Source organism: Gracilinanus agilis, chromosome 4 (assembly GCF_016433145.1).
Source record: "Gracilinanus agilis isolate LMUSP501 chromosome 4, AgileGrace, whole genome shotgun sequence".
Taxonomy (NCBI): Eukaryota; Metazoa; Chordata; class Mammalia; order Didelphimorphia; family Didelphidae; genus Gracilinanus; species Gracilinanus agilis.
In genome coordinates this window covers 228,074,697-228,098,236 of record NC_058133.1, presented here as the reverse complement: position 1 = coordinate 228,098,236, position 23,540 = coordinate 228,074,697, and the positions used below count along the sequence as shown (strand labels likewise).

Genomic DNA, 23,540 nt, shown 5'->3' with positions numbered 1-23,540 from the left:
TCCCTATCCTGCCCGGGGAGGAACCTAACGAGCTCTGGAGTTGAATGAGCCTCATCCTTAGCCCACAGGAAGAATCCAGGGCTGAGGGAAAGTGGCTTTGCTTCGGATGGGAAAAAAATTAAAACTCATAACAAAGTAATCCTAAACATAAAGTAATTTACTCTCGATTTTTTTTTAAAAGAAGAGCGTGACAATGATAAAGAATAATCGGACCAGATCTCCAGAATCTCAATACTCCTAACCTAGTTCTCTCGGATTTTTTTTTTTTTTGGACACTCTGTGGGCTACTCCATTTCTGCAGACTCTTCCATTCCAGTCTCGGATGTTTAGAAACTAGCGGTTTTCCTTTCTTCTCTCTCGATATCTCACTCTTCCTCACTCCAGGGTCTGCCCTGCAGCGGCCCCCATCCCTCACTTCCTACGTGGACAATTTACTCCTGAGTCTTTGCAAGTAGGCCTGCTGCCTGGGAGATCTTCTCTTCTCCATTAGGGGTTTTCAAATGTTCTTTTCCTTCTCTTTCCCCCACGCCGCCCCCCTACTTGCGCCTCAGAGGACTAGGAAATATTTGTAAGATCGAGGGAGATAGCTCGGGCTCACCACCGGGGAGGGGGAGGGGGAGGGGAGCCCCTATCCCCTTTGTGTGAAGTTGTAAGACAAAGAGAACTCATTGTGTAGTCCCCTTGTATTTACAATGCAAAAGCTCCTCGAGTAAATATGAAAAAAGCTTATCAGCTGAGCAAATATGTATTCACTTAATACATTAAGTTTTCGGTTATAGATTAAATCAGACACAAAATTGCTTGCAAATAAGACATTGTAGAACTCTGAGCATTAAATATAACAATTTTAAATGGTATTCACGAAATGAAAAACATCTTAATCACTTTGTTGTCACGGTGGGGTGGTAAAACACACACTCACACCAAACCCATAAGGCTTTCTGTTATGTTCATAATTAAGAATATCGAGGCTATTATTGTCTCCTTTTGTTGAATGTGGTATTAAACATTAAAACAATGTGATGAAGAAAGGAAAAATATGCAGAATGTTCTTTGGAGTGCCGAGAAAGAAAGCCTAGGAGGAGGGAACATAACTTACACACACACACACACACACACACACACACACACACACAAATATGTACGCAATATATAGATTACCTCCTCTCTTTCCCTCATTCTGGCTTCGGTATTCGATTAAGATTTTGTCTACTATTTAACTTGAAAATATGAAAGGGAGTGGAGGAGGGGATAGGAAAGGTTTTGAGTAAAGGATGATGGTGGAGTGATTATTATACACTTCTAGCCTTGAAATCTGGAGCAAGTGGTGGTAGAGAGGGGCCAGCGTGGCCTCTTTTCCCAGGTGTAGAAGGAAGATTTGCTGTTGGTCTGGCGTTGTGTGAAGGGAGCAGGAGCCAAAGGCCGGTGTGTGAGCCACAGCTACTGCAAAGCGAGCCGCTTACATAACTGTTTGGTCTGAGTCTGGGTGCTCACCCCTCGTAGTGGGAATCCCCAGACGAGATGCAAAGAGAAATGGCAGAGGCCGCTGGCTGAGAATTTTTTTTTCCCCCTTCATCTGCCTGTGGAAGGACCAAGACATTCCAGAAAAGAGATGCAATTTTAACCTTTTCACCTATCCCCACGCCCATTTTTACAGCTAGGGATTTTGTAGGGAGAAATTCAGTTGCAAGATGAATCCTTTGGAAAGGCCAATATCTGGACCTTGGAGAGCTGCCCCCCCCCCCCATTCTTGAACCTGGAGTTCTGTCCTTTGATTCTTTTGGAGGGAAAGGGATGAAATGGGGGGAGTGAAAATCATTTTTAAAAATTATTCATTCGGAAAAATGAATTAAAAATTATTTGCACTCAAATACATCTCAGCCTTTCATTGAGTCTCTGGGTAGTGGGCCTCCCAGGTGTGGGGAAGAAAGGAGATAGTTTGAGATGGATTGACCACTGCAGTTCTGGCTAGGTAACCAACCAGTGGGGGTGGGGTGCAGGGAATGAATTTGGAATTTGAGGACTTTTGGAGCTCCACAGTTCAGGTGGAGTTACCAAAGGTGAGTGTATAAGGGGGAAAAGGTTAAGAGAGAAATAGGGGAGGTGACTGAGGGTGTTCCCAGATTCAAAAGAATGGGATACAAATCTGTTATGGTGGGGAGTAGGCATATGGAAGAAAAAGAGCCGGTTATTTTTTTTTAAGCAACCTCTTGAGTTACAATCAATAAAATTACTCGCTTAATTAGCATGGTTATTCGGTTAAGAGGAATGCAGTAAAAGTAGGGCTTCTACTAGGGAGGGGAGGCTAAAAACCAAGTGTGAACAAAATTCCATTGAGAGAGAGAGAGAAGAGAAGAGAAGAGAAGAGAAGAGAAGAGAAGAGAAGAGAAGAGAACAAACAGCTTCATATATTTGGGTTTTTATTGTCCAAGTGAGAAACATCTTCGAACCAGGGACAAGGAATCCAGGCTAGAGTGAGGAGGGAAAAGAAAGGAGGAGGGGGTGGGAGAGAGGGATGGCATTGTAGGATTTCATTAATTTATGAGAGAGAGAGAGTGTGTGTGTGTTCATTATTTCTATGATCTTTGTGTGGGTGTAAGTCCCAGTGTGTTTGTGGGACTGTGTCTCGATGGGCCACCGATATCGGTGTTTTCATGTGTCCATCCTTAGGAGTCTCCGAGACTTTGTGTGTATGCACCTCGCCTCCCTCCACTAACTCCTCCCTCCATTAGGGTGCCTAGATGCCCTGGACATCCAGTCTGACTGTCGGGTCACTTTGAAAAGGCCTGGGTTGGGAGGGGGCGCGGGGGCGCCGCGGGGGACCCCGGAGCCGGAATCACTGTGTCTTTCTCCTTCAATCCACAGACCATGAGCCCCGATCGCAGGAACTGCCCCTGGCTAGCCCGGGAAGACCCCAGTCGACAGACCCGCTGAAGGATTTAATCCCTAACTCCGGATCTCTTCTTGGCTGCTTTGCTCGTTATTGTTATCATTTAATTATCAGTTTTGTTTTGTTTTTATTATTTAAAAAAAACCCAACAACTCATTACTCTTACCATCATTCCCTCTTCTCCCAAACACCGTTTCACTTGGCTTCGGATTCAGTGTCTTTTTGCTCCTCTGCTTCTTCCACCAGCACTTTGCGGCTGGCTGCTACTGCTGCCGCTCGGGGCTACCGCTCCGGCCACTTAGATCTCGGCGTCCAGCGGAGGAGCCTCAGCGGCAGTGGGGGGTGGAGTAGGCGGAGCGGGGAGGGCGGCGGCGGCTGCTGGCTAGGGGCCGGAGTCGCCGCTGCCGGCTCCCCGGCATGGATGGCCGGGACTTCGCTCCGCCGTCGCATCTGCTCTCTGAGCGCGGGAGCTTGGGTCACCGCAGCGCAGCCGCAGCCGCAGCCGCCGCCGCCGCCGCCGCCGCCGCCGCCTCGCGCTTAGCCCCGGCAGGCCCTGCAGTCCAGCACCCGGCTCACTTCCAGCCTGGCAAGTACTTCCAGTCGCCGCTGCCCGTGGCCACGCACACAGGTCAGTATCCTTCCTGCCTACCCATCCCCAACTTCGGTGCAGCAGAGTAGGGAGGGGTCCTTCTCCCAGGTACTGGAACTCTGGGGAACTCCGGACAAGGAGGATGAGGAGGCTGTCAGTAGGCCTCTGCCTGTAGACTGCCACTAAGCCAGGGAACTGACTGCCTTGGATGCCTGGGTCCTCTTCTCTTCCACGGAGTGTCTTTAAGGAATGTTGGGGAATTAACAACAACAACAACAACAACAACAACAAAAAAAAAAACAACCCAAAACCTTGAGGGTGTGTTTTAAGATGATTTAAATTTCTTTCTTTCTTTTTTTAATCTAGAGGATTGGTTTAATTTTATTTCACTAATTTTTTCCTATTTCGTGGATTTTAGTTTGGCACTTGTAAACAAATGGGGAAGTTTTTAGTGGCCTCCACATTTTTTGGTCCAACCGAATTTTGTTCTGTGCTCCACTGGCCCCATTATCTGATTCTTCTCCCTATTATTATCTCGGAGAATAGAATAGCCCTTTAGAGCCGGGGTACACTTGGGACTCAGAGGAACAGCCGCAGAAGGAGCTAAAAATAAAGATCCCCTCCTACTTCTCCTCCTCCCTACTCCTCCTCCAAAAGAAAATAAATTCCGTTGAAACCTCTTTTCTGCATTAACATCCTTAAGATATTCTGGTGCCAGGACAAGGAGGCGCTTTCTGGTGGAACAAAACGGCTGTTCTTGGTTGGGGAAGGGGTGGGGGGAAGGAGCAGCATCGAACTCAGAGTGGCCTTTTCAGATTAGGGGCAGTTGTGTGCACAGGGTTAGTGTTAATAGGGGCTGCTTGGTGTAAGACTAGAAAATCCTGTTTCTATATAAAGCCTTGAAGTGTCAGGGTGAGAATGGGTTTGCAGGGGATGCATTAGCTTTAACAAGTGCCTCTGGTATCCTGCTAAAGACGTACAAAGCGTGGCTAGCGAAAGGGCCCGGGGAACTCACAGACTCCCTTTCAAAAAAAAAAAAAAAAAAAGGAAAGAAAAATAAAAAGGAAAAGAAATCTGTTAGTTAAAGGGGTTTGGGCTGCATGGGTTGGGAGGTGGGAGGAGAGGGAGGAGAGCATGACCCTCAGCATCTAGGGATCTGTGGGTCATTGTGGCCCCAAAGACAGCTGGGTAGAATGTGGTTATTCTGAGTGTGCTTCTTGAAGACCTCTGCATTTAGTATTTTGGCAGAGGGTTGTGAATTTGTTAGAAAGGGAGAAAATAGAGTTATCCATTGGTTTTGGCTTTTGCTGTAAAGCTAGGTACTGGTCCTCTGACAATATTTAGGGGAGGAAGGTGGAAGGTTGGGGGAGAAACTTGAAAATTTTGAATGTGGAGTTTCTGAATTCACCTTAATCTACATTTGTGTGTGACCCCTGTGATTATTTTATTCCTGTCCTTGGGAAAGTAATTTCTAGACCAGTGAAGTTGGAGACCCTTCCCTCTTCTTAGGACTTTGTCGAGTTTTTTTTTTTTTTTAATAATGTAGAAAAAAGGTGGTGGGGAAGTTTTGCTGTGGAGTTATTATCTAACTGTATATGTTGGAGGCAGGGAATTAGATTACTGGTGTGTCACCTCTTGTTGGGAAGAGATGCCTGTGGATCTCTAATCAGGTGGTTCAGCTCTTGGATCATGCAGGTTGGCTGGGCTTTGTTTACAGTTTGCTTTAAACATGACTCATTTTTTTTTGCAGTTTTTTAAATTCGGTAGTAACAGTTATTATTGCTAGCTTGATGAACTGTGAATACTAATAAAATTATATCTGCTTTAATGGGATTACAATTAGTATGTGGATTAAAAAGGATAGCACAGACAAGGCTGGAAAGAAAGTTGTCAGTTGGGAGTGTACTCAGAAAGAAGACTATAAAATTTCTAAAAAGAAAAACATACACACAAAATTACATGATTTCTAATGGGCTTTTAGCATTTTATAGCATGGTGAGATCCCCAAAGTCCCACTAACAAACACAGTGATCTTGACACTTTCAAACATACAGTTTTATATAATTACAACATATATCTGCAGCCTTTTTCCATTTAAGTATTATTGAATGATCCAAATTTGACCTCTCTTTTCTCCAATTTTTTCCCTTTTTTCGTTTCACCTTTTCTTTCTCTTCCTTCAGATGTATAACTGAGGAAGGAGGGTCAGAATTGATTGTACAGTTCTTGATTTTAAATCTTTTCCTCCATCTCTGTTTTATTAAATGTCTCTTCCTACTCCCTTAATTCAAGGTGCTCCTTAGGGGATTCCTTGGATGGGGTCAGCTCACAGAAAGCAGCAGAACTTTGATGTCCTAGCCTCTAAACCTTTTCTGAACAGCCTAAAGTTTCCTCTGAGCAGAGGGTCCTCAAGTCTTCAGTACTAGGCTTGAAGGATATGCCTCCCCAAATGTTCTAGGTGACTAGAATTCTTCCCCAAATATGCCACTGCCTTTTAGCCTGGGCAGGTAAAAATTGAATCAGAAATGAGTGTCAAATAAATTATGGTTGGGATCTTGACACTGAGTATTTAATTATAATATAGAGACAGACTGGGGATTGACCACAAGCTCAGTAGCCTTCTCCTACAGATGAAGCTATGTGGGAATGGTGCCAATTTTTGAGTGAGATCAGGTGATTAATGCCTCCCCAGCTCCCTCTCACCTCCCATTCCCCTTCATATTCAGTATCTCACAGCTTCCATTGGGCCTATATTCAACTTGCAACTCATCTTTTTGGTTATTCAGTGTTGTAGAAAAATCTCCCGGGAAGATGGGAGCCAAGGGGTGGAATAGGATGAAAATTGAGCCTGCAGCATAGGTAATTGTGGTTCTTAGTGTACTAAATGTTTACCATTTAATAATTTCAAGACCTCATTTTGAGTATAGATAGCAGAAGGGAATTAAAAATAAGATGTCTAGGCCCTACTCTCCCCTATCCATTTTGCTTCATTTACCCCACACATTTTACTCTCCATGCCCCTTCCCCCAACAAGAAACCACCCCACTCCACCCCAGTATACATCTGGTTCCAATGGAGTCAACTTAGATGGATAAGTTGAAGGCTTCAGAAAAGACCAAGAACTCATTTGATCTGAACTCTGTCCTGACCCTCCCCACTCACTCAGTCATTTTCTTCTTTCCCCTACTCACCTAAAGGAAGGTTTCAGAGGGACAAAAATAGTTAGAAGATATTTGAGTATTTAGACCTTTTGTGACTGGAGACATTGTCTGGACCTATGAAAGCTGCAAACTGGCCAATATATACAATTCCATCTGAAGATTGTTTGAAAATTATTTTTTTTATTGATATAAGAAGTATTGTTAGACAAAAGTGAAAGCCACTACACTAGACAGATGAACTTAAAAAAAAATCATCACATTATATTTGGGGGAAGAAGTAAAAACAACAAATCAATATAATGGGTGTAGACATCTGTATTTTTTTTTAAGAAAATTGTATTTTCTCTAAAAAAAATCATGCAACAAAATGGTAACACATTTCTATAGCACTTTGAATGTATTATCTCATTTGATGATCACTAGAACCTTTATGAATCAGGGTAAGCAAATATTTACATTTTATGGATGAAGATGCACATCCCAAATTGGTAGGTGGGCGGATGGCTTGCCTTAGATCAAACCAAGGTAAGTAAGTAGCAGAACTGGATGGAGGTATTCTAACTCCCAGTCTCAGATGCTTGTTCTGCCATACTATCAAGGTTTTCCAAAAAAACTAAGTTGGTTGAATTTTTTTTTGGTTGATTGATTGGATATTATATAGACCTGCCCTTAGGCCTTAGTGTGGGTCCATTTTCCCTTTTCCTGCTACCAAGTAACAATGCCTGATAAAAGAGAGCAAGGCAAATTATGCTATTCCTACACCCCTCCACTTCCTCCTCTCATTTGTCCAACTGGAAGATGGACATTAAGATCCATTCGAGGGAGATGGATTCTACAGATCTTTCAAGAGAGCTGCATTCTCACAGTTTCCCATTGTGTCCTTTTCAGTCCAGTTAGATTCCATCAGGCATTTGATTATGTTCTTATTCTCTTGCTATGGATTTCTCTCCTTAATCGAGAGCTGGTCTCTCCTCTTTTGCATAGTGTTGGGTTTTTTTTTAATCAGCTGCTGGAGACCTTGGTGAGGAAGTGAGGCTCAGAATGCTTTTCCAATTGTTTTTTCTTAAAACGAAAGTGCTGATAGTTTTATAATCGAGCTGTAGGATTTTATGGTATAAAGTGCTGTTATAGTAACCTTGTCACAGAAAGGTGCAATTAAAATGTTTGGTATCATTATTTTTAGTGCAGTGTTAGAATTTGTCTCTAATACAGATGGTCCAGAGTCAAAGCTGTGAAAGCAAGGGGGGAGGGGGAGGGAGAGGGAGAAAAAGAATCAACAATGAACTAACCCAAGATTTTTCATCAGCCCACCCTGCCTCAAGCAATTGGGATTTCCACATCATGCTGGATTATTTAGTCAGGGGAGATAGCTATATCTTGGGTAAAACTCCCAATATAAACATATATATATATACATATATATGTATTTTTAACATATAATATATATGTATTCCTTGATGATGATGTAGTTTATCTCTCCTGACTTCCTTTCTCTTTTTTTTTTCTTCTTTTTCCCTCTTGGTGCTAAGACAAATTGAAGAAGAGAAGCAGTTGATTATTTATGTAATTCACCTGGAATTCAGGTCTAGGTTTTTGTTTGTTTCAGTGCTGGAAGTGAGGAATGGGAAAGGATCTCTGAGGTCACCTAATGTGACTATTAGTCAACAATTGAATGTTATCTATGATCTGGGGGGTGTGGAGTTAATCTCTACTTTGATTTCTATGTACAGATAAAACTGAGAACTTTCTGATTCCTCCCCTTCCTCTCTCTTCCCTCCCACTATCCTCCAGTGCCTTTTCTTTTTCTCCGTTTTCTTTGGGTGTAAATGACAATGGACTGGGAAGCTTGGAACTTCCAACACTTGGGAGGGGGCTGCTATCAGTGAGTGGATCTCACACCAAAAGTTAAAACATGGCATTTCCTCCCCACCCCCATTTATTTTAGGGGTAAACCAGTATAGAGAGATCCCTGGATGGTGAAAGAAATGGAAACTTCTCAAGTGCTAATAGAGCTTTCAGTAGATTGCAGTTCTCATAAAATTCTGTAAGAAAGATCATTTCCTGGTGTGAAAAGACCCTCATAAAGGACCGCCCCTCTCTTCTTATGTGTTTTTTTTTTTAAGCAAAAAAAAAAAAAATACATTTTAGTAAATACCTCATTAACTCTGTGACACGGAGGAGTGTTTCTGCAACAGTTACCAACATTAAATAGGTGTGAAAAGAGTTACTTTTCAAAGGCTGCTTTCCCAAAGAATCCAACCATCTTTCTTTCTCAATGACAAGGAGCAAGAGACATCAAAGCAAATTCGGGGAAAACAGGCAGGAACTGCCAGCCAGGAGCTTGGTGCCCTGAACTGCCAGGCAGAACATTGTTATGCAAGGCTTCGGTGGGTGTTCTCTCTCTCTCTCTCTGAAATCAAAGCTCATTTTTGGAATGTAGTTTTTACCAGTGGGGATCGCACTGCCATCATATCTAATTATTTCTATAAGGAGATGTTGAATTTTTCTATAGGAATATCCAGGTCACGTGAATAATAAGGCAAATTAGGGAGAGAGGCTGGGAGAATCGCTGAGCAAATAGTGCATCTCCCCTGAAAAAAAAAAAAACAGTTATTCTTAGAAATCTCCTTCATCTTGCTTTGAGACAGGGGACAACACAACCAGCACAGGCAGAATGAAATGCATAGGAGGCTGTTAGAATAACATGTATTAAGCTAAAAATACCCCTCAGAAACATACATAAAAAAGCCAAATCCAACAACAGAATGAGCTAAAAATATTCCAGGCTTTGGCAAAGAGCACAGAGTTAAATAAATTAAGGAGTTAAAGAGCCATTCATGGGAATAAGTTGACTTTCTCTCTTACTGGAACTTGGTTCAAGCTAATAAAAATAATAATTTACTAGCCCCCAAGCTTTTCATGAGTTGAAATTTAATTGGTGGGGTTTCTGGAGTTTGTCATTTCTTGGAGATTAGTAGGTTTGTACTGGATGTTGGGGGTGGGAACAGAACACCACTTTGGGCCAGATTGAGAATCAGAATCTATTGTTAGTGGCTTCTCTGGAACTCAGGGTATCGGATTTTTCCCTTACCCCTCCATTTTTTGGGGTGCCTGGGGTGGAAAGGGTATAGGGGCTAGCCACACAGGGAGAGGCAGCTTGAAGGTAGAATCGTGGCTCTGGGGGAGGAAAGGAAGAAAAAAGAAAGAATAAAACACAGAATGATTATTTTAATTTGATAAATGATGGTACACCTTTAAAAGTCTTAACAACTAAGATACACTTCAGCAAGTTGATAGCACGTATACTGTCAACATATGTCACTGGAGCAGGCTGTAAACATAAATAATGTGAACATGCATTGCTTTGGATTATCCTTTCCCTGAAACTTCAGCATTTAATAGCTCTTTACCCCTTTTGAACAGGCTGGGCCAGTGGGGCCATTTCCCTGCAGCTTCCTTTTTGACTCTCTCACCACTCCATGCACCCACCTTGGCTTCCAGAGAAAAGGGTTACAGTGATAGTGGTGGTAGAGGAAATGTGGCCTTTTTCAACCATAGTAATTTCTAGAATGTGATAGAAATGTGATGTTGGAAGGAGTTTGATGTTATCATAGTCTGTCTGGTAGTAACTCTCCAGGGTAGAGTCTCCAATCAACCAAAATAAAAGCCAATGGTATGTGTACCTAAAATAAATGACCAGTGCCACTCACTTAAGCTCCTTTCCCCAGCTCTGTGTATGATTAATTGTTTTTTGTTTGTTTGTTTTGTTTTGTTATTTCTTTTAGTCAGACAAGAACAAATTTTCTTAAAATTTTTTTTCTTAAATTCTTATATATTCTTAAATACATTCTTAAACATTCTTATATTTAAGATATATGATGATAATAGATATTAAGATTGAGATAATAATCTTATATATTCTTTTTTATTTTTTATTTTTATTTTTTTTTAATCTTATATATTCTTTTTTTAATTCTTTTTTTTTTATTTTAAACCCTTAACTTCTGTGTATTGACTTATAGGTGGAAAAGTGGTAAGGGTAGGCAATGGGGGTCAAGTGACTTGCCCAGGGTCACACAGCTGGGAAGTGTCTGAGGCCGGATTTGAACCTAGGACCTCCCATCTCTAGGCCTGACTCTCAATCCACTGAGCTACCCAGCTGCCCCAATCTTATATATTCTTAAATAAATTCTTTTAAAAAATTTTTAAAAAAGAGAAGTCTTCAGTTAATATTCTCAGCCATTTCTCATGGATTCTTAAATGTTTGGAGATCCTTAGATCCAGAGAGACCTGCTCTGGATAATCCTGGTGGATTTCTGCTTTGTCTTCTCTTCATCTTAGTGTCTGTCCTACTCAGCAGTCTTCCAGAAAAACCACTAAGGTTTCTGGGAGTCTTAAAGAACTACAATTCCCAGAATGCCTGTGCTTGAATTCTAAGGCCCTGATGGGGATGGGGGGGGGGGGGAGTTCTTATTCCTTGGGCTAGAAATGCCTGAGGTCTAGTTAAAGAGCCTAGTCAGTGCCACCTCGAAAAAACATGTTTGCTTTAAGCAAGGTAGCATTGATTGGTTTGCTTCAAGGCTCTAGGATTCTTTTCTATCCAATCCCTTCTGCCAGCTGGACAGGGCATTTTGACTCTGAAGCCACTAGTAACTTTAGTACCACATATTAATAGAAGCTACCATCAAATACAAAATGCTCCTTCCACCCCAGTATTCAAAGCAGTGATTTGGATACAGACTCAGTATTTCTGGCTCTAACATGCAACTACAAAGTAAGAAGACTGATTTTTTTTTTAACATCCCCCAGTACTTACATATCCAAATGATGTGCTGTACTCTTCAAAGTAGTTGCCTTGGGAGGCTAGACACATCCCAAAGATGACGGCTTTTGCTCAAATATTCATTGAATCCCTCTATGGGAATTTCCTTCTGAGCCAGTTTATAAACCACCTTAGAAAAGCAGCTTCGTTGCTTTAAAGTCACATCCCATTTCTGACTCAAAATGAGATCACTCCATTTTGATAACTCCACTTAATTCACTAGACTTGGCTCCCTATGATTTCTGGCTGTTTCCAAAAATCAAATCTACCCTCAATGGATTAAGAGTTTCTACCACAGAGGATATTCAGAAGAATGTTTCCTGAGCTCTAAAGGTATCTTCCATACTGAAGCTCTAGACATGCTCTGAACAATGACAACATCAGTGGAATAAGTATCTCTGGGTGACTACTTTGAAGAAAATAGTTTTCAGGTGGAGAGCTAAGGTGTATTTTGGGGATGGGGTGGGGTGGTATATTGTATACTGTATATTGGTTCCAAGGCAGAAGAGTGGTAAGGGCTAGATAATGGGGGTTAAGTGACTTGCCCAGGATCACACAGCTAAGAAGTATCTGAAGTCACATTTGAACCCAGGACCTCTGGGTTTCTGGTTCTCTAGGCCTGGCTCTCAATCCATTGAGTCACCTAGCTGCTCCAAGGTATATGTTTTTCTTTTTAATTAAAAAAAAAATCTCATTGTGGATTGGAGAAAAGCTTTAACATGCAGAGGAACCACCCTTTCCAAGCAAATGTAATATTTACCCTAGAACCTCATGCATCAAAGGAACATTTCCCCTCAGACTTCCCTTGCCACCATTAACATCTCTGAACCTCATCTCTCCCAGTAAAAATGTGACATTAAAAACAAAAACACAACTGGAATAAAATGTGTAGAAATAAAAATAAAGCCTGGAGCTCAGCCTCTGAAAAGCTCCTGTAACCCAGTCTGCTTGCATGCTCATGACTTGATGTTTGCCTCTAACTTTCTGCCACTCTGACATTTTTATGAGATAATATACCATTTAGATCATGCAAGAATATTTGTCAGTGCATGGGGCCCCTCTCTTTGTTGTAATATATAATAATACTTTCTACCTTCCATTGCCCTGTAAGTAAGCCGCTCTGGAAAATGTGTGCATAAGGAGGTGATTGGAGCCCATCAGCCTGTACATCTCATTGGTGGTAGGAGATTGTTCAGAGCTCCTGTCCCTCAGTTATTATGGTAAATGCTGTACTTCAATCAAGCTCCTGGCCTATGAGATGTTAGCCTTTAGTGTCCAAGTTGTGATGTGAACTTGCATCAGCTGGCTATTGCTGCAGCTGTCCTGATGGATTAAATTCCAGATTGGGATCAGCCAGGAAGCATTTTTCATTCTGGGTGGGGGGGAAGAAGGGATAGACAGGTGGGTTGGTTTCCTCCCTCCCCTTCCCCCCTCCCAGTCCTTCTGCCTATTTAATAAAGAGTCCAGACTGTTTTCTTTACATTCTTAAGACCACATAAGCAGCCCATTTCATTTAACTTGGGGGGGGGCAGGGAATGCAGGGGAGGTGGAGATCAAGAGGCATTCTAACTGAATTTTGATTCATTCCTGAGCACTGATTATGTTTTATATCAAGCACTACACTATGCAAAATGTCAGCCAGTCAATGAGGGTGTCAATAAATTAATCAACTAAATATTTATTAAGCACCTACTATGTGCCAGGCACTGTGTTAAATGCAAGAGATACAAAGAGGCAAAGGGCAGTCCCTACTCTTAATGAACATGGGATTGAGAAGTGAAAACAACTATGTACAAACAAGATATCTAAAGGATAAATTGGAGGTAATCAGTAGAAGGAAATTAGAATTAAGTGGGATTGGGAAAGGGTTCCTGTGGTGGTTGGGATTTTAGCTGGGACTTGAAGGAAGCCAGGAGGCAGAAATGAAGAGGCATAGGAGACAGCTAGTGAAAATGCCTGGAGATGGGAGACAGAGTGTCTTGTCAGAGACACAGCAAGGAAACCCAGTGTCCCTGGATCAAAGGATACATGGGGGGAGAGTAAGGTATAAGAAGCCTCAAAAGGTTGTTGAGGGGGACAGGAGCAGAGCAGGCTATGAATGGCTTTGAATGCCAAAAATAGAATTTTATACTTTTTTATCCTGGAGGTGATCAGAAGCCCCTGAAGTTTATTGAATAGAGGATGGCAAGGAAAGAAAATCCTCCTCTATCCTAGCACATATCCTAAATTACTTTTGTGGTTAACTTGTCACATGTCTGCATCTCAGCCCTCCAAGTAGAATGTACACTTTCCCAGGGCAGGGACCTGCCAGCACCCAGTCCAGAACTTGTTGAAGGAATGAATACATGGAGACGCTAAATAGAAGGGCTTTATTGGACAGAAAAGATAAGGGATTAGGAAGGTTGGGCATAGGAAGGTTTGGAAGGAAGCAATGAATGAAGGCCTGACAGAAGAATTTAGATTTCATCTTACAGGTGAAGAGAGCCATTGTAGGTCAGCTTAGGGAGAAAATCAGCAGTATTTGCATATAATTATTTAGGCAGGCTTTCAAAGATTCATTAGTAGCAAGGAGATACCAGAATCAAGAGAATCAGCTAGAGAGATGTTGACATAGACAAGCCATGAGATAATGAGGACCTAGATTCTAATGGTAGTGGTAATGGAAATGTCAAGAGACCCATTGAAGCCAAGAGGTTGGGTTTGGGAGAGGGAAGAAAGGAAATGAAAATAAACCCAAGATGGTTGATGCTATTTACAAAAACAGAGACCTGTTTAGATGAGGAGACAATGAATTTAGCTTTCAATGTAAATAAATACATTTTGATGATGGGTAAATGCCAGAATATGTCCACTTAAGAAAAAAGTGTGAACATACACAATAAAACCCCACAGCATGGATTGTACTTTGACCATTGCATATGTAAAAACTAAAACATGTACTAATATATACACAAACACACATACGAGCACAATGAATGCCTATGCATATGGTATGCAATATGTATACGTGCAATCAGATCTATAAGCATGTATGCATGACCTTTGGATTGTTTTCCTGTACTCAGGATGGGTTGTGTTGATCCATCCTATGTTGAAGGCCAAAGTTAGTCCAGTCCAAGTGATTCAGGTTTAGAGGTTAAAATGCAACAGGTCACTGGGGAACCATAAAGTACAATTAAAAAAACAACCTCTAACTAATAATAGGAAATTAAGAGAATAAAACTTCTAAAAAGGATATATTCTCCCCCTGTTACTCTAGCAATGAGTCAAACTAAGTCATGAACTCAAATAGATCCTCTGATACAAATTCCCACTTGGCTGAATCTTTTTATACTTAAGGTAGCAAGGAAGCCAAATGGTCTTCCTTTCTCCTTAAACCAGAAATCCAGTGTCTACCTGCCCCACAGGTCACTAGTTAGGGCTGTCGAAGAGAAGAAGGAGTGAAAGGGAATAGAAGAAAAAACTCTGGCCACACCAGCTTCTTCCCAAGGGCCCATCAATCACTTACTACTCTCTTTCCATTTCCATTGCCTTATCTTCTCGTGGTTATATTATAAAGAAAAAGTTTTATTGAAACTTTTGCTTTTTTACATCACATATTTAGATATACCCCCTCCTCTTTTCACCCTCCTAATTAAACCTTCTATTATATCAAAGAAAAACAGTTAAGTACCAACAATGGGTACAGAGACCATTTCTGACAGTATATTCAACATTCTTCTCTTGTAGTCCCCTAACTCTCTGCCAAAACAATTGTAATCACCTTCTAAATGTTCTCTGAACATTAGTCTTTTTCCTCTGTTCTCTCCAGTGCTCCCAATATGCTGCCACCATTTTAATCTTCCTGAAGTATGGCTCTAATTATTTCATTCCTTTCCTTAAAATCCTCCAACTCATTTAACTCCATGCTCCCCATTGCCTATTAGATAATATTTAAATTCATTAACCTGGAATTCAAGGTCACCTACAAAGTTGTTTTTTTTTTTAACACTTTCCTTCTGTGTTGGAATCCATACTAAGCTTTAGTTCCAAGGCAGAAGAGTGGGTAAGAGTTAGGCAGTTAGGGTTAAGTGACTTGCCTCGGGTCATATAGCTAGGAAGTATATGAGGCCGCATTTGAACCTAGGACCTGCCATCTCCTGGTCATACACGCACGCACTCTCTCTCTCTCTCTCTCTCTCTCTCTCTCTCTCTCTCTCTCTCTCTCTCTCTCTCTTAAATCCTTACCTTCCATCTTAGAATCAATACTGTGTATTGGTTCTAAGGCAGAAGAGTGGTAAGAGCTAGACAGTGGGGGTTAAGTGACTTGCCCAGGGTCACATAACTAGGGCGTGTCAGAGGCCAGATTTGAACCCAGGACCTCCCATCTCTGGGCCTGGCTCTCAATCCACCAAGCTACCCAGCTGCCTTCCAGGACTCTCTCTCTGAACACTGAGCCATCTATCTGCCTCTGACAATGTTTCAAACCTGTCTAAATAATAACATCCCACTATTCCTCTATTGAACTATGTCCTCTAACCAAACTGAGCTGGTTTACTCATTGTTCCCTGAAGCCCAGTCTTTAAAGGTTCCTTCCAGTAGTAAAATTCAACAACATTTTCAATTTTCCTGCTCCTTGTGATTTTGCTCATGATCTTCTTCCTCTCTGGAATGCCCTACCACACACATATACACACAATATAATAAATATACATTTTAACTACATAGAAGAAAAATGCAGCACTAGCAATAATATGTATATACAATAATACTTGCACAACACTGCTTGTTTTGATGTAACAAACAATAGAAATAACTCATTGAATAGTGAAATAGACAATCCATACAAAATATATAACAATTTATGTTGCGATAGCAGAGCAACATTACATACACTTCATCTTTGTGACATCTTACCTATAATATGAGGGGCTTGGCCAGGTGACCTCTAAGGTTCCTTCCAGGTCTAATGTCTTATTGGTACTATAGGTATTCTATCATATAATCATTGGGTTGTATTGAAGTTTCTTTTCTTTCTTTTTTTGTGGGGGTATATTGTACTCCTTTCTCAAATTCTCTGACCTCATAGGCGTCAATAACATTAATGTTGATGGCTTTACAATTTATTAACCAGGTTAAAAAAAATAAAGACATTTAAATATTTTAACACTATATCAGCTATGACATGTAAAAGATCAGAACCTTTAACTATTATCTGCAACTGCCAACTCCTCTGAAGATACTTGAAACCATCGTTGAAGAATTTAGCTCTCTCAGGATGGTAAATTCTTTTCAGGATATCCTCTCCACAGGATATCTTCTCCATAGCCCAAGTTAAGCTTGGTTCTCTAAAAATCTCTTTGCAGATTCACTCAGTCTCTCAGGCTTTTTCCTGGTGTGTGTGAGCTTTGCAACATTAGCAGGAATAATATAATAGATATATAATAACAATTCATGTATAAATAGCATATGGGAATCAAAAAAGTATGTATCAACAAAACAGAAACAATAACAATAACCCTTTGCATGATGAAACACGCAATTTATATAATATATACATAAGAACATAGCAACATTAAATATAATTCATCAGGAACTACATCTGGCTGTGTGAGTTATTGCCATTTCTCCTGCAACATTGTAAATTAGTTTAGTGAGAGGTCAGATGGTTCTAGTTTTTTTTACCTACTTACCTTTTCTTATATACACCCGAACTTGTTGATGTGGGCCAACTGCCATCACTAAATTTTATAGATTGTCTCTTTTCCCCAACGGTATCTATAAGTAAGGTTCTAGGGAGGAAAGGTATTGCCTCTGGGTTTAGTTCCACCCCTTCCCCTAGCTTGTCTTTAAAACATCCTCTTCATTTATTCCAGGCAAAGTTAATGGGACTGGTAAAATAGTCAGCTCTTGGAGGTTTCCAAAGTCAAATAGTTTATTGCTTATCAGGTGACAAATTCTTTTTTGGAGGTGGGAGTTGCCCAAGACAATTTATGAAGCACTATTTTAGGGGTGTGAATAGGTATTGATCTTCATGGGTGGGTTGAAATCAAAGATCTTTGGAAGTATTTGCCGGACCCTGGAGGGAATTAGTCTAGGAAGGAAGAGGGAAGAAGAATGGCAGAGTGGAAAGCTTACCATATCTCGCGTCAAATCCTTCCTCTTCCACTTACAACTGGTATAACTTTAGGCAAGTGGTTTTACCTCTTTCCTAATCTGTAAAAGACGAGGGCTAGGTTATATGACTTCTAAGGTACTTTCCATTTCTAAATTTATAATTTTTTGAACTTGCAACAGAAACATGCTTCTTCTTCCTCTGCCCCCCTCTCATCTTCAAACTCCACTCTTTAAAATAAGGGCTATGATTAGATTGCATTCCTTGGCCTCCATTCCAGAGTCCCACTTAATGCCCCTGAAACAAATAGCACTCAGCTTCCCAGAGGACCCAGACTTGGGCATGTTTGTCCTCGCTATATCCTCCACGAAGCCTGGTTCTAGCTGGGTGGCAGCTGCCTGGCAAAATGGACAGATGCAGACTCTTCTCTTCTGTTCTCTCCTTTCCCCTTCTCCCTTCTTGTCTCTCTTCTCTCCTCTCCTCTCAAAGTAGAGAGTTGTTAAAGAAAACAGTAGATCCCAGAATTTAGAGGTGGAAGCAATCTTAAAGATTCTCTAGTCCAAACCCTTCATTTTCCAGAGCTGACATAAGGCTCAGAAACTTGATGAATCTTGTGCATTGTTATATAGGTAAAAAGCAGGGGATCCAGATTAAAATTCAACTTTACTGACTCCAGAATCAGTGCTTTTGCAATTAACCACATTATCTCAGTCTCTTTTTTCCCTCAGATTTGCTACTGGGTAGATTATGGAAATGGCTGATGAGGGGAAGAGGATGGGGAGAGGCCAGAGCTATCTGGTGACTGGGGGTGGGGCAGGGAAGAGCAGAAAGGGATGGAGCAGTATTCTTACTTTGCTTTGATGAGAGCCAGAAGAAAGGCTGGAGAAGGAGGTGTGAGAAGAGGGAGTTCCTCTCCTCTTCCTGCGAGAGAACATCCTTGATGACTGTCTAGTTTTACCTCCTCAGCATTTCTGACATTTCAGGAAGTGGCAAGGCTGCAGATAGTTAGGGCTATGTGTGACCCACAGCATGAGACTGAGAGAATTTTATATTTTTGGTATTAAACAACAAATAGGAAATAATGGCACACACAGAGAAAGTTCCTGGTGAATGAGTGAATGAGAGGGGGAAGAAGAAGAACCCATCAGGAGAGAATTCAACGTCACTTCTCTTTCCTTCTCCAATGATATCTGCATTTGGGCATCCTCCTTGGGGAGGGTTTCTAGAGCCACTGGTGTAGAAGCTGTCTGAGACTTAAAAGATTTTTCATTATCAAGCCATAATGCCACCTAGTCAGGCCAGCATTTCACCAAATGCAGTTCCATCACTGGGGTGACTTTTTCTCCCAGACCTCAGTGCTCTAAGGAGTTTCTTTGTTGAGATTTGGACTTCTGGAGGCTTACGGTTTTTGCTTCACTCAGCATAAAACCCAAGGGCAGAGGGGCTCAGCAAGGATCTGGCACATTCCTATTTTAGCATTCATTCATTAACTCATTCATTCATTTATTCATCGGAGATTTATTGCATTTTCACTATTGGCAAAGCACTGTGGGGAATACAAAGGAATTTAAGTCTCATCTTCAAGGAATTTCTAATCTAGGAAGGACAATAAGGCAGGTATAGAAATAAAGACTATGGTATTCCAAGAGAGGTCCAAAGTACTAAAGAAGAGTTCAGAGGGGAGGACTCACTTCTTGCTAGGGTAATGAGAGAGGCTTTATGGAAGACATGGCAATTCAAACTGGAATCTAAAGAATAAGTAGAGTTTTTATGGGTGAAATCAGGAGGATATTCTAGGTGGAGGGAATAATATGACCAAAAGCTGAGAGATGGGGACATGAAAGCTATCCTCATGAGGTATGAGTTGGGGAATGGTAGAAGATTAAGTTGGAAATAGAAATTGAAGTAAATTGTAGAGGGTCTTGACTGCCCACTTAAAGAGCTCGAACTTTTTTTTCTGTAGGAGGAAAAGAGCATAGGTCAAGAGGAGAAGAATTCAAATGCATAAGCAAATGTAACCCAAAGAAGAGGAAAAGGTGTCAATTTAGGGCAGGTAAGGAATGGTCTGAAAGACAGGAGAACAGCTAGGAGGATATAGTGTCTGGCAATGCAAAGGGGAGAATTTTTCAAAAGGAAGGGCTTGTCCGTGTCAAAAGCTGCAAGGAGTTTCTGGAAAATGAGGACTGAGAAAATCCATTGGATTTGTTAATTAAGAGGTCACTGGTGACCTTAGAGCAATTTCAGTAGAGTGATAAGGACAGAAACCAGATTTCAAGGAATGAGTGGGAGGTGAAAAAAGGGAAGTAGTGAGTGTAAATTATTCTTTGTTGAAGTTTGACAGTGAAAGGAAAGAGAAAAGATAGGATGCTAGTCTGAGGGTGTAAGGGAAAATTCTTTATTTTTCACTCTTTTCCTTCTCTTTCTTTCCTTCTCTTTCTCCTTTCCCTTCCACCCTCCCTCCTTCCTTTCTCCCTTCCTTTTTCCTTTCTTTCCTTCTTTCTTTATTCTAGAGGCATGAGCATGCTGTGAGTTGAGACAAAGGGAGAGATTTAACAATCAAGAAAGAGGGGATAGCTATATTCCCCACCACAATACACAGTAAAAACTCATAACATTTGTTGAATACAGGAAAGATGGAGAAAGGTCCAGGTGGCCATAGATTTGCTATTTTTATGGCATTTTTTAAAAGTGCTTTATATATATTATATCTTTACAACAACCATATAGGTTAGGTGCCATAGGCATTATTATCCTCATTTTGCAGATCAGGGTTAAGTGGCTCAACTATCATAACACAGCTACTGTCAGATCACAATCCTGATAGATTTAGGATTCAAACCTAAGGCTCTTCTGATTTTGAATCCATAGTATTATTTTTATTGCACTCTATCTCCACATTCAGCATTTTATAGTGGGGGCGGGGAGTCTGTATTTGGAGTTCAAATTCAGACTTTGCTGCTTACTTAACTGTGTGATTTTGGACAGGTCACTTCACTTCTGAACCTTAGTTTGCTCATCTATAAATAGGCACATTGGTACACTGTTGTTGAATCTGTGAATGGGTACAACAATTCTGTATATGTTTTCCTGGTTCTGCTCCTTTCACTCTTCATCAATTCCTGGAGGTCATTCCAGTTCATATGGAATTCCTCCAGTTCATTATTCCTTTGAGCACAATAGTATTCCATCACCAACAGATACTGCAATTTATTCAGCCATTCCCTAATTGAAGGGCATCCCCATATTTTCCCATTTTTGCCACCACAAAGAGTACAGCTATAAATATTTTTGCACAAGTCTTTTTTCTTATTATTTCTTTGGGGTATAAACCCAGCAGTGCTATGGCTAGATAAAAAAATTTACTAACTCTTAAAACCAGTTCTAAGACAGAAGGAAAAGATAAACAAAACAAAACAACACAACCTTACTTTCTATCTTGGTAAGAACTCTAAGGCAGAAGGGCAAGGGCTAGGGATCTAGGTTAAGTAACTTGCTAAGGATCACACAGCTAGGAAATGTCTAAGGTCAGATTTGAATCCAGGTCCTCCCAACTCTGGGCCTGGCACACTATCCACTGTGCCACCCAGCGTAGTTTTGAGCTTTACTATATCACATATCCCAATATGTAAATTTTAAGCCTTAATATACACATTTTTGTCATTAATGTTCTTTGTCTTTAAATCACAATCATTTCTATAGATCAAACCCTCTCATAACGAGAAAAACAATTAAACAAAAACACTCAATACAGAACCATATTTGACAATGTATATAATAGCACTGTCTCTAGCAACACACCAATTCTTTACTGTGAGAAGAGCTATATGTTTCACAGTCTATTTTTCAGCACTGTAACTAGTTTTTTAATTACTCAGAATTTGGCTTCTTTTTAATGATATTTTTGTTTACGTATTTTAGTCATTGTCTATATTGCTATTTCATTATGCTTATTTCTCTATGCAAAAGTTCCTATGAATCTTCCAAAATTTCTGTTAATTTTTCCTATTCTTTCTTTCTTGCTATGTAAAAATGTTCTTTTACTTTCATACAGTACATTTTTTCCAGCCATTTCTCAATCAATTTGTTTCTAGGTTCATAAGTGGAGGTAGAGAGTAATTATTATTCTAAATATCATAGGATCTGGGCAACTAGAGAACACAGCTCTAGGCCTGGAGCTGGGAAACCCTGGGCTCACATTTAGACTCAGATGCTTCCTAGCTGTGTGACCCTATGCAAGTCATTTAATCCCCATTGCCTGCCCTTACCACTCTTCTGCTTTAGAACTAATAGTTAGACAGAAGGTAGGAATTTAAAAAAAATACCAGAGGATCATATGTTTGACGCTAGCAGAGGTCATAGGAATTACCTTATAAGATGTTGAATACATTTTATAAGATGAGGAAACTGAGGCCCATTGAAAGTAAATAATTTGGGGCAGCTGGGTAGCTCAGGGGACAGAGATCCAGATCTGGAGACAGGAGGTCCTAGGTTCAAGTGTGGCATTAGACATTTCCTAACTGTGTGATTCTAGGCAAGTCACTTAACCCCAATTGCCTAGCCCTTACTGTTCTTCTCTTTTAGAATTGCTACTAAGACAGAAGGTAAGAGTTAAAAAAAAGAAATATTTATTGTTTATTATATGCCAGACATTGTCCTATGTACAGAGGATACAGCTATGTCATACAAGCAAAGGAATATACTATGTCCTTTAGCAAGGGAACCAGATTTTCATGTCCAGCTTCTTAGAAAGTTCCCTCTTTCTTTATCTTACTTTATTTTTTATTTTATATTTAAAAATCACCAAACAAGCATTTCCATATATAAAGTAGAACAGAAAAAGGATTGTACATGAAACTATAAATCTCTATTATATACATTTTGCTTTTTCTTTTAAGTGCATAATAAATTCAACATGTAACTTTCAAGATTGTCTGCTTGTCTGTTTTCTTCTTTTTGTTCTATGCATTTTTTTTAAACCCTTGTACTTCGGTGTATTGTCTCATAGGTGGAAGATTGGTAAGGGTGGGCAATGGGGGTCAAGTGACTTGCCCAGGGTCACACAGCTGGGAAGTGGCTGAGGCCGGGTTTGAACCTAGGATCTCCTGTCTCTAGGCCTGACTCTCACTCCACTTAGCTACCCAGCTGCCCCTGTTCTATGCATTTTTAAAAAATCCTTCAATGATCTTCCCTCCTTCCCTTTCTTCCTTTCTTTCATTGATGACCCTAATATTATCCTTCCTCTCTCTTCCATCTTCTCCCATTAAAAAAAAATGAAAAACAGAACTTAAGTTTAAAAACATATATGGTGTTAAATGAAATAATTTTTTATATTATCTTTACTTGAATACATATGTCTCATTATGCACTCTGAGTCCATCACCTCTGTCAGGAGGTGGGTAACATGCTTCATCATTGAACTAGATCATCTGCTGGAACTATGGTTGGGCATTCTATTGGTCAGAGTTCTTATATCTTTCAAAATTGTTTTTCTTTACCATATTCTTGTGCTGAATACATTTTCTCTTCTTTCTGCTCATTTCATTTTGCACTAATTCATACAATTATTTCTAGATTTCTCTGAAACCATCCCTCTTATCATTTTTTGTGTCAGAATAATATTTTACTACATTAATATGACCATGACTTGTTTAGCCATTCCCAATTGATAGACCTTCTAACAAAGGTCTCTGCCCTATAATTTCATCAAGTGGATTAGGAGACTCAGTTAATGAAGAAGTCTCTTGATCAATTCTGCTATATGTATTTGTGTTAGCTCCTTATATGTCTTGGCTATCAGCCCTTTATTAGCGATATCTGATAGAAAAGTTTTTACTCCTCTAATAGAAGCATCAAGCAGTTAGCAATAGCTTCTAACATTTATATCCTGCTTTTAAGACTTGCAAAGTGCTTTACACATATCATATCTTTTGATAATCAATAACCATTCTTTTCCTAGTTGTGTTCATTCTTTTGCATGAAAAAAT

General features: G+C 40.4%; 1 protein-coding gene across 1 annotated transcript in view; it reads left to right on the top strand.

Annotated features, from left to right (window-relative positions):
* Positions 1-3,307: 3,307 nt before the first annotated feature.
* BAHCC1 (BAH domain and coiled-coil containing 1) overlaps positions 3,308-23,540 on the top strand; it is a 164,046-nt gene continuing 143,813 nt past the window's right edge. The window contains exon 1 of the mRNA XM_044673368.1: positions 3,308-3,518. Coding sequence (XP_044529303.1) covers positions 3,308-3,518 — 211 coding nt within the window. The remainder of the gene's footprint in view (positions 3,519-23,540) is intronic.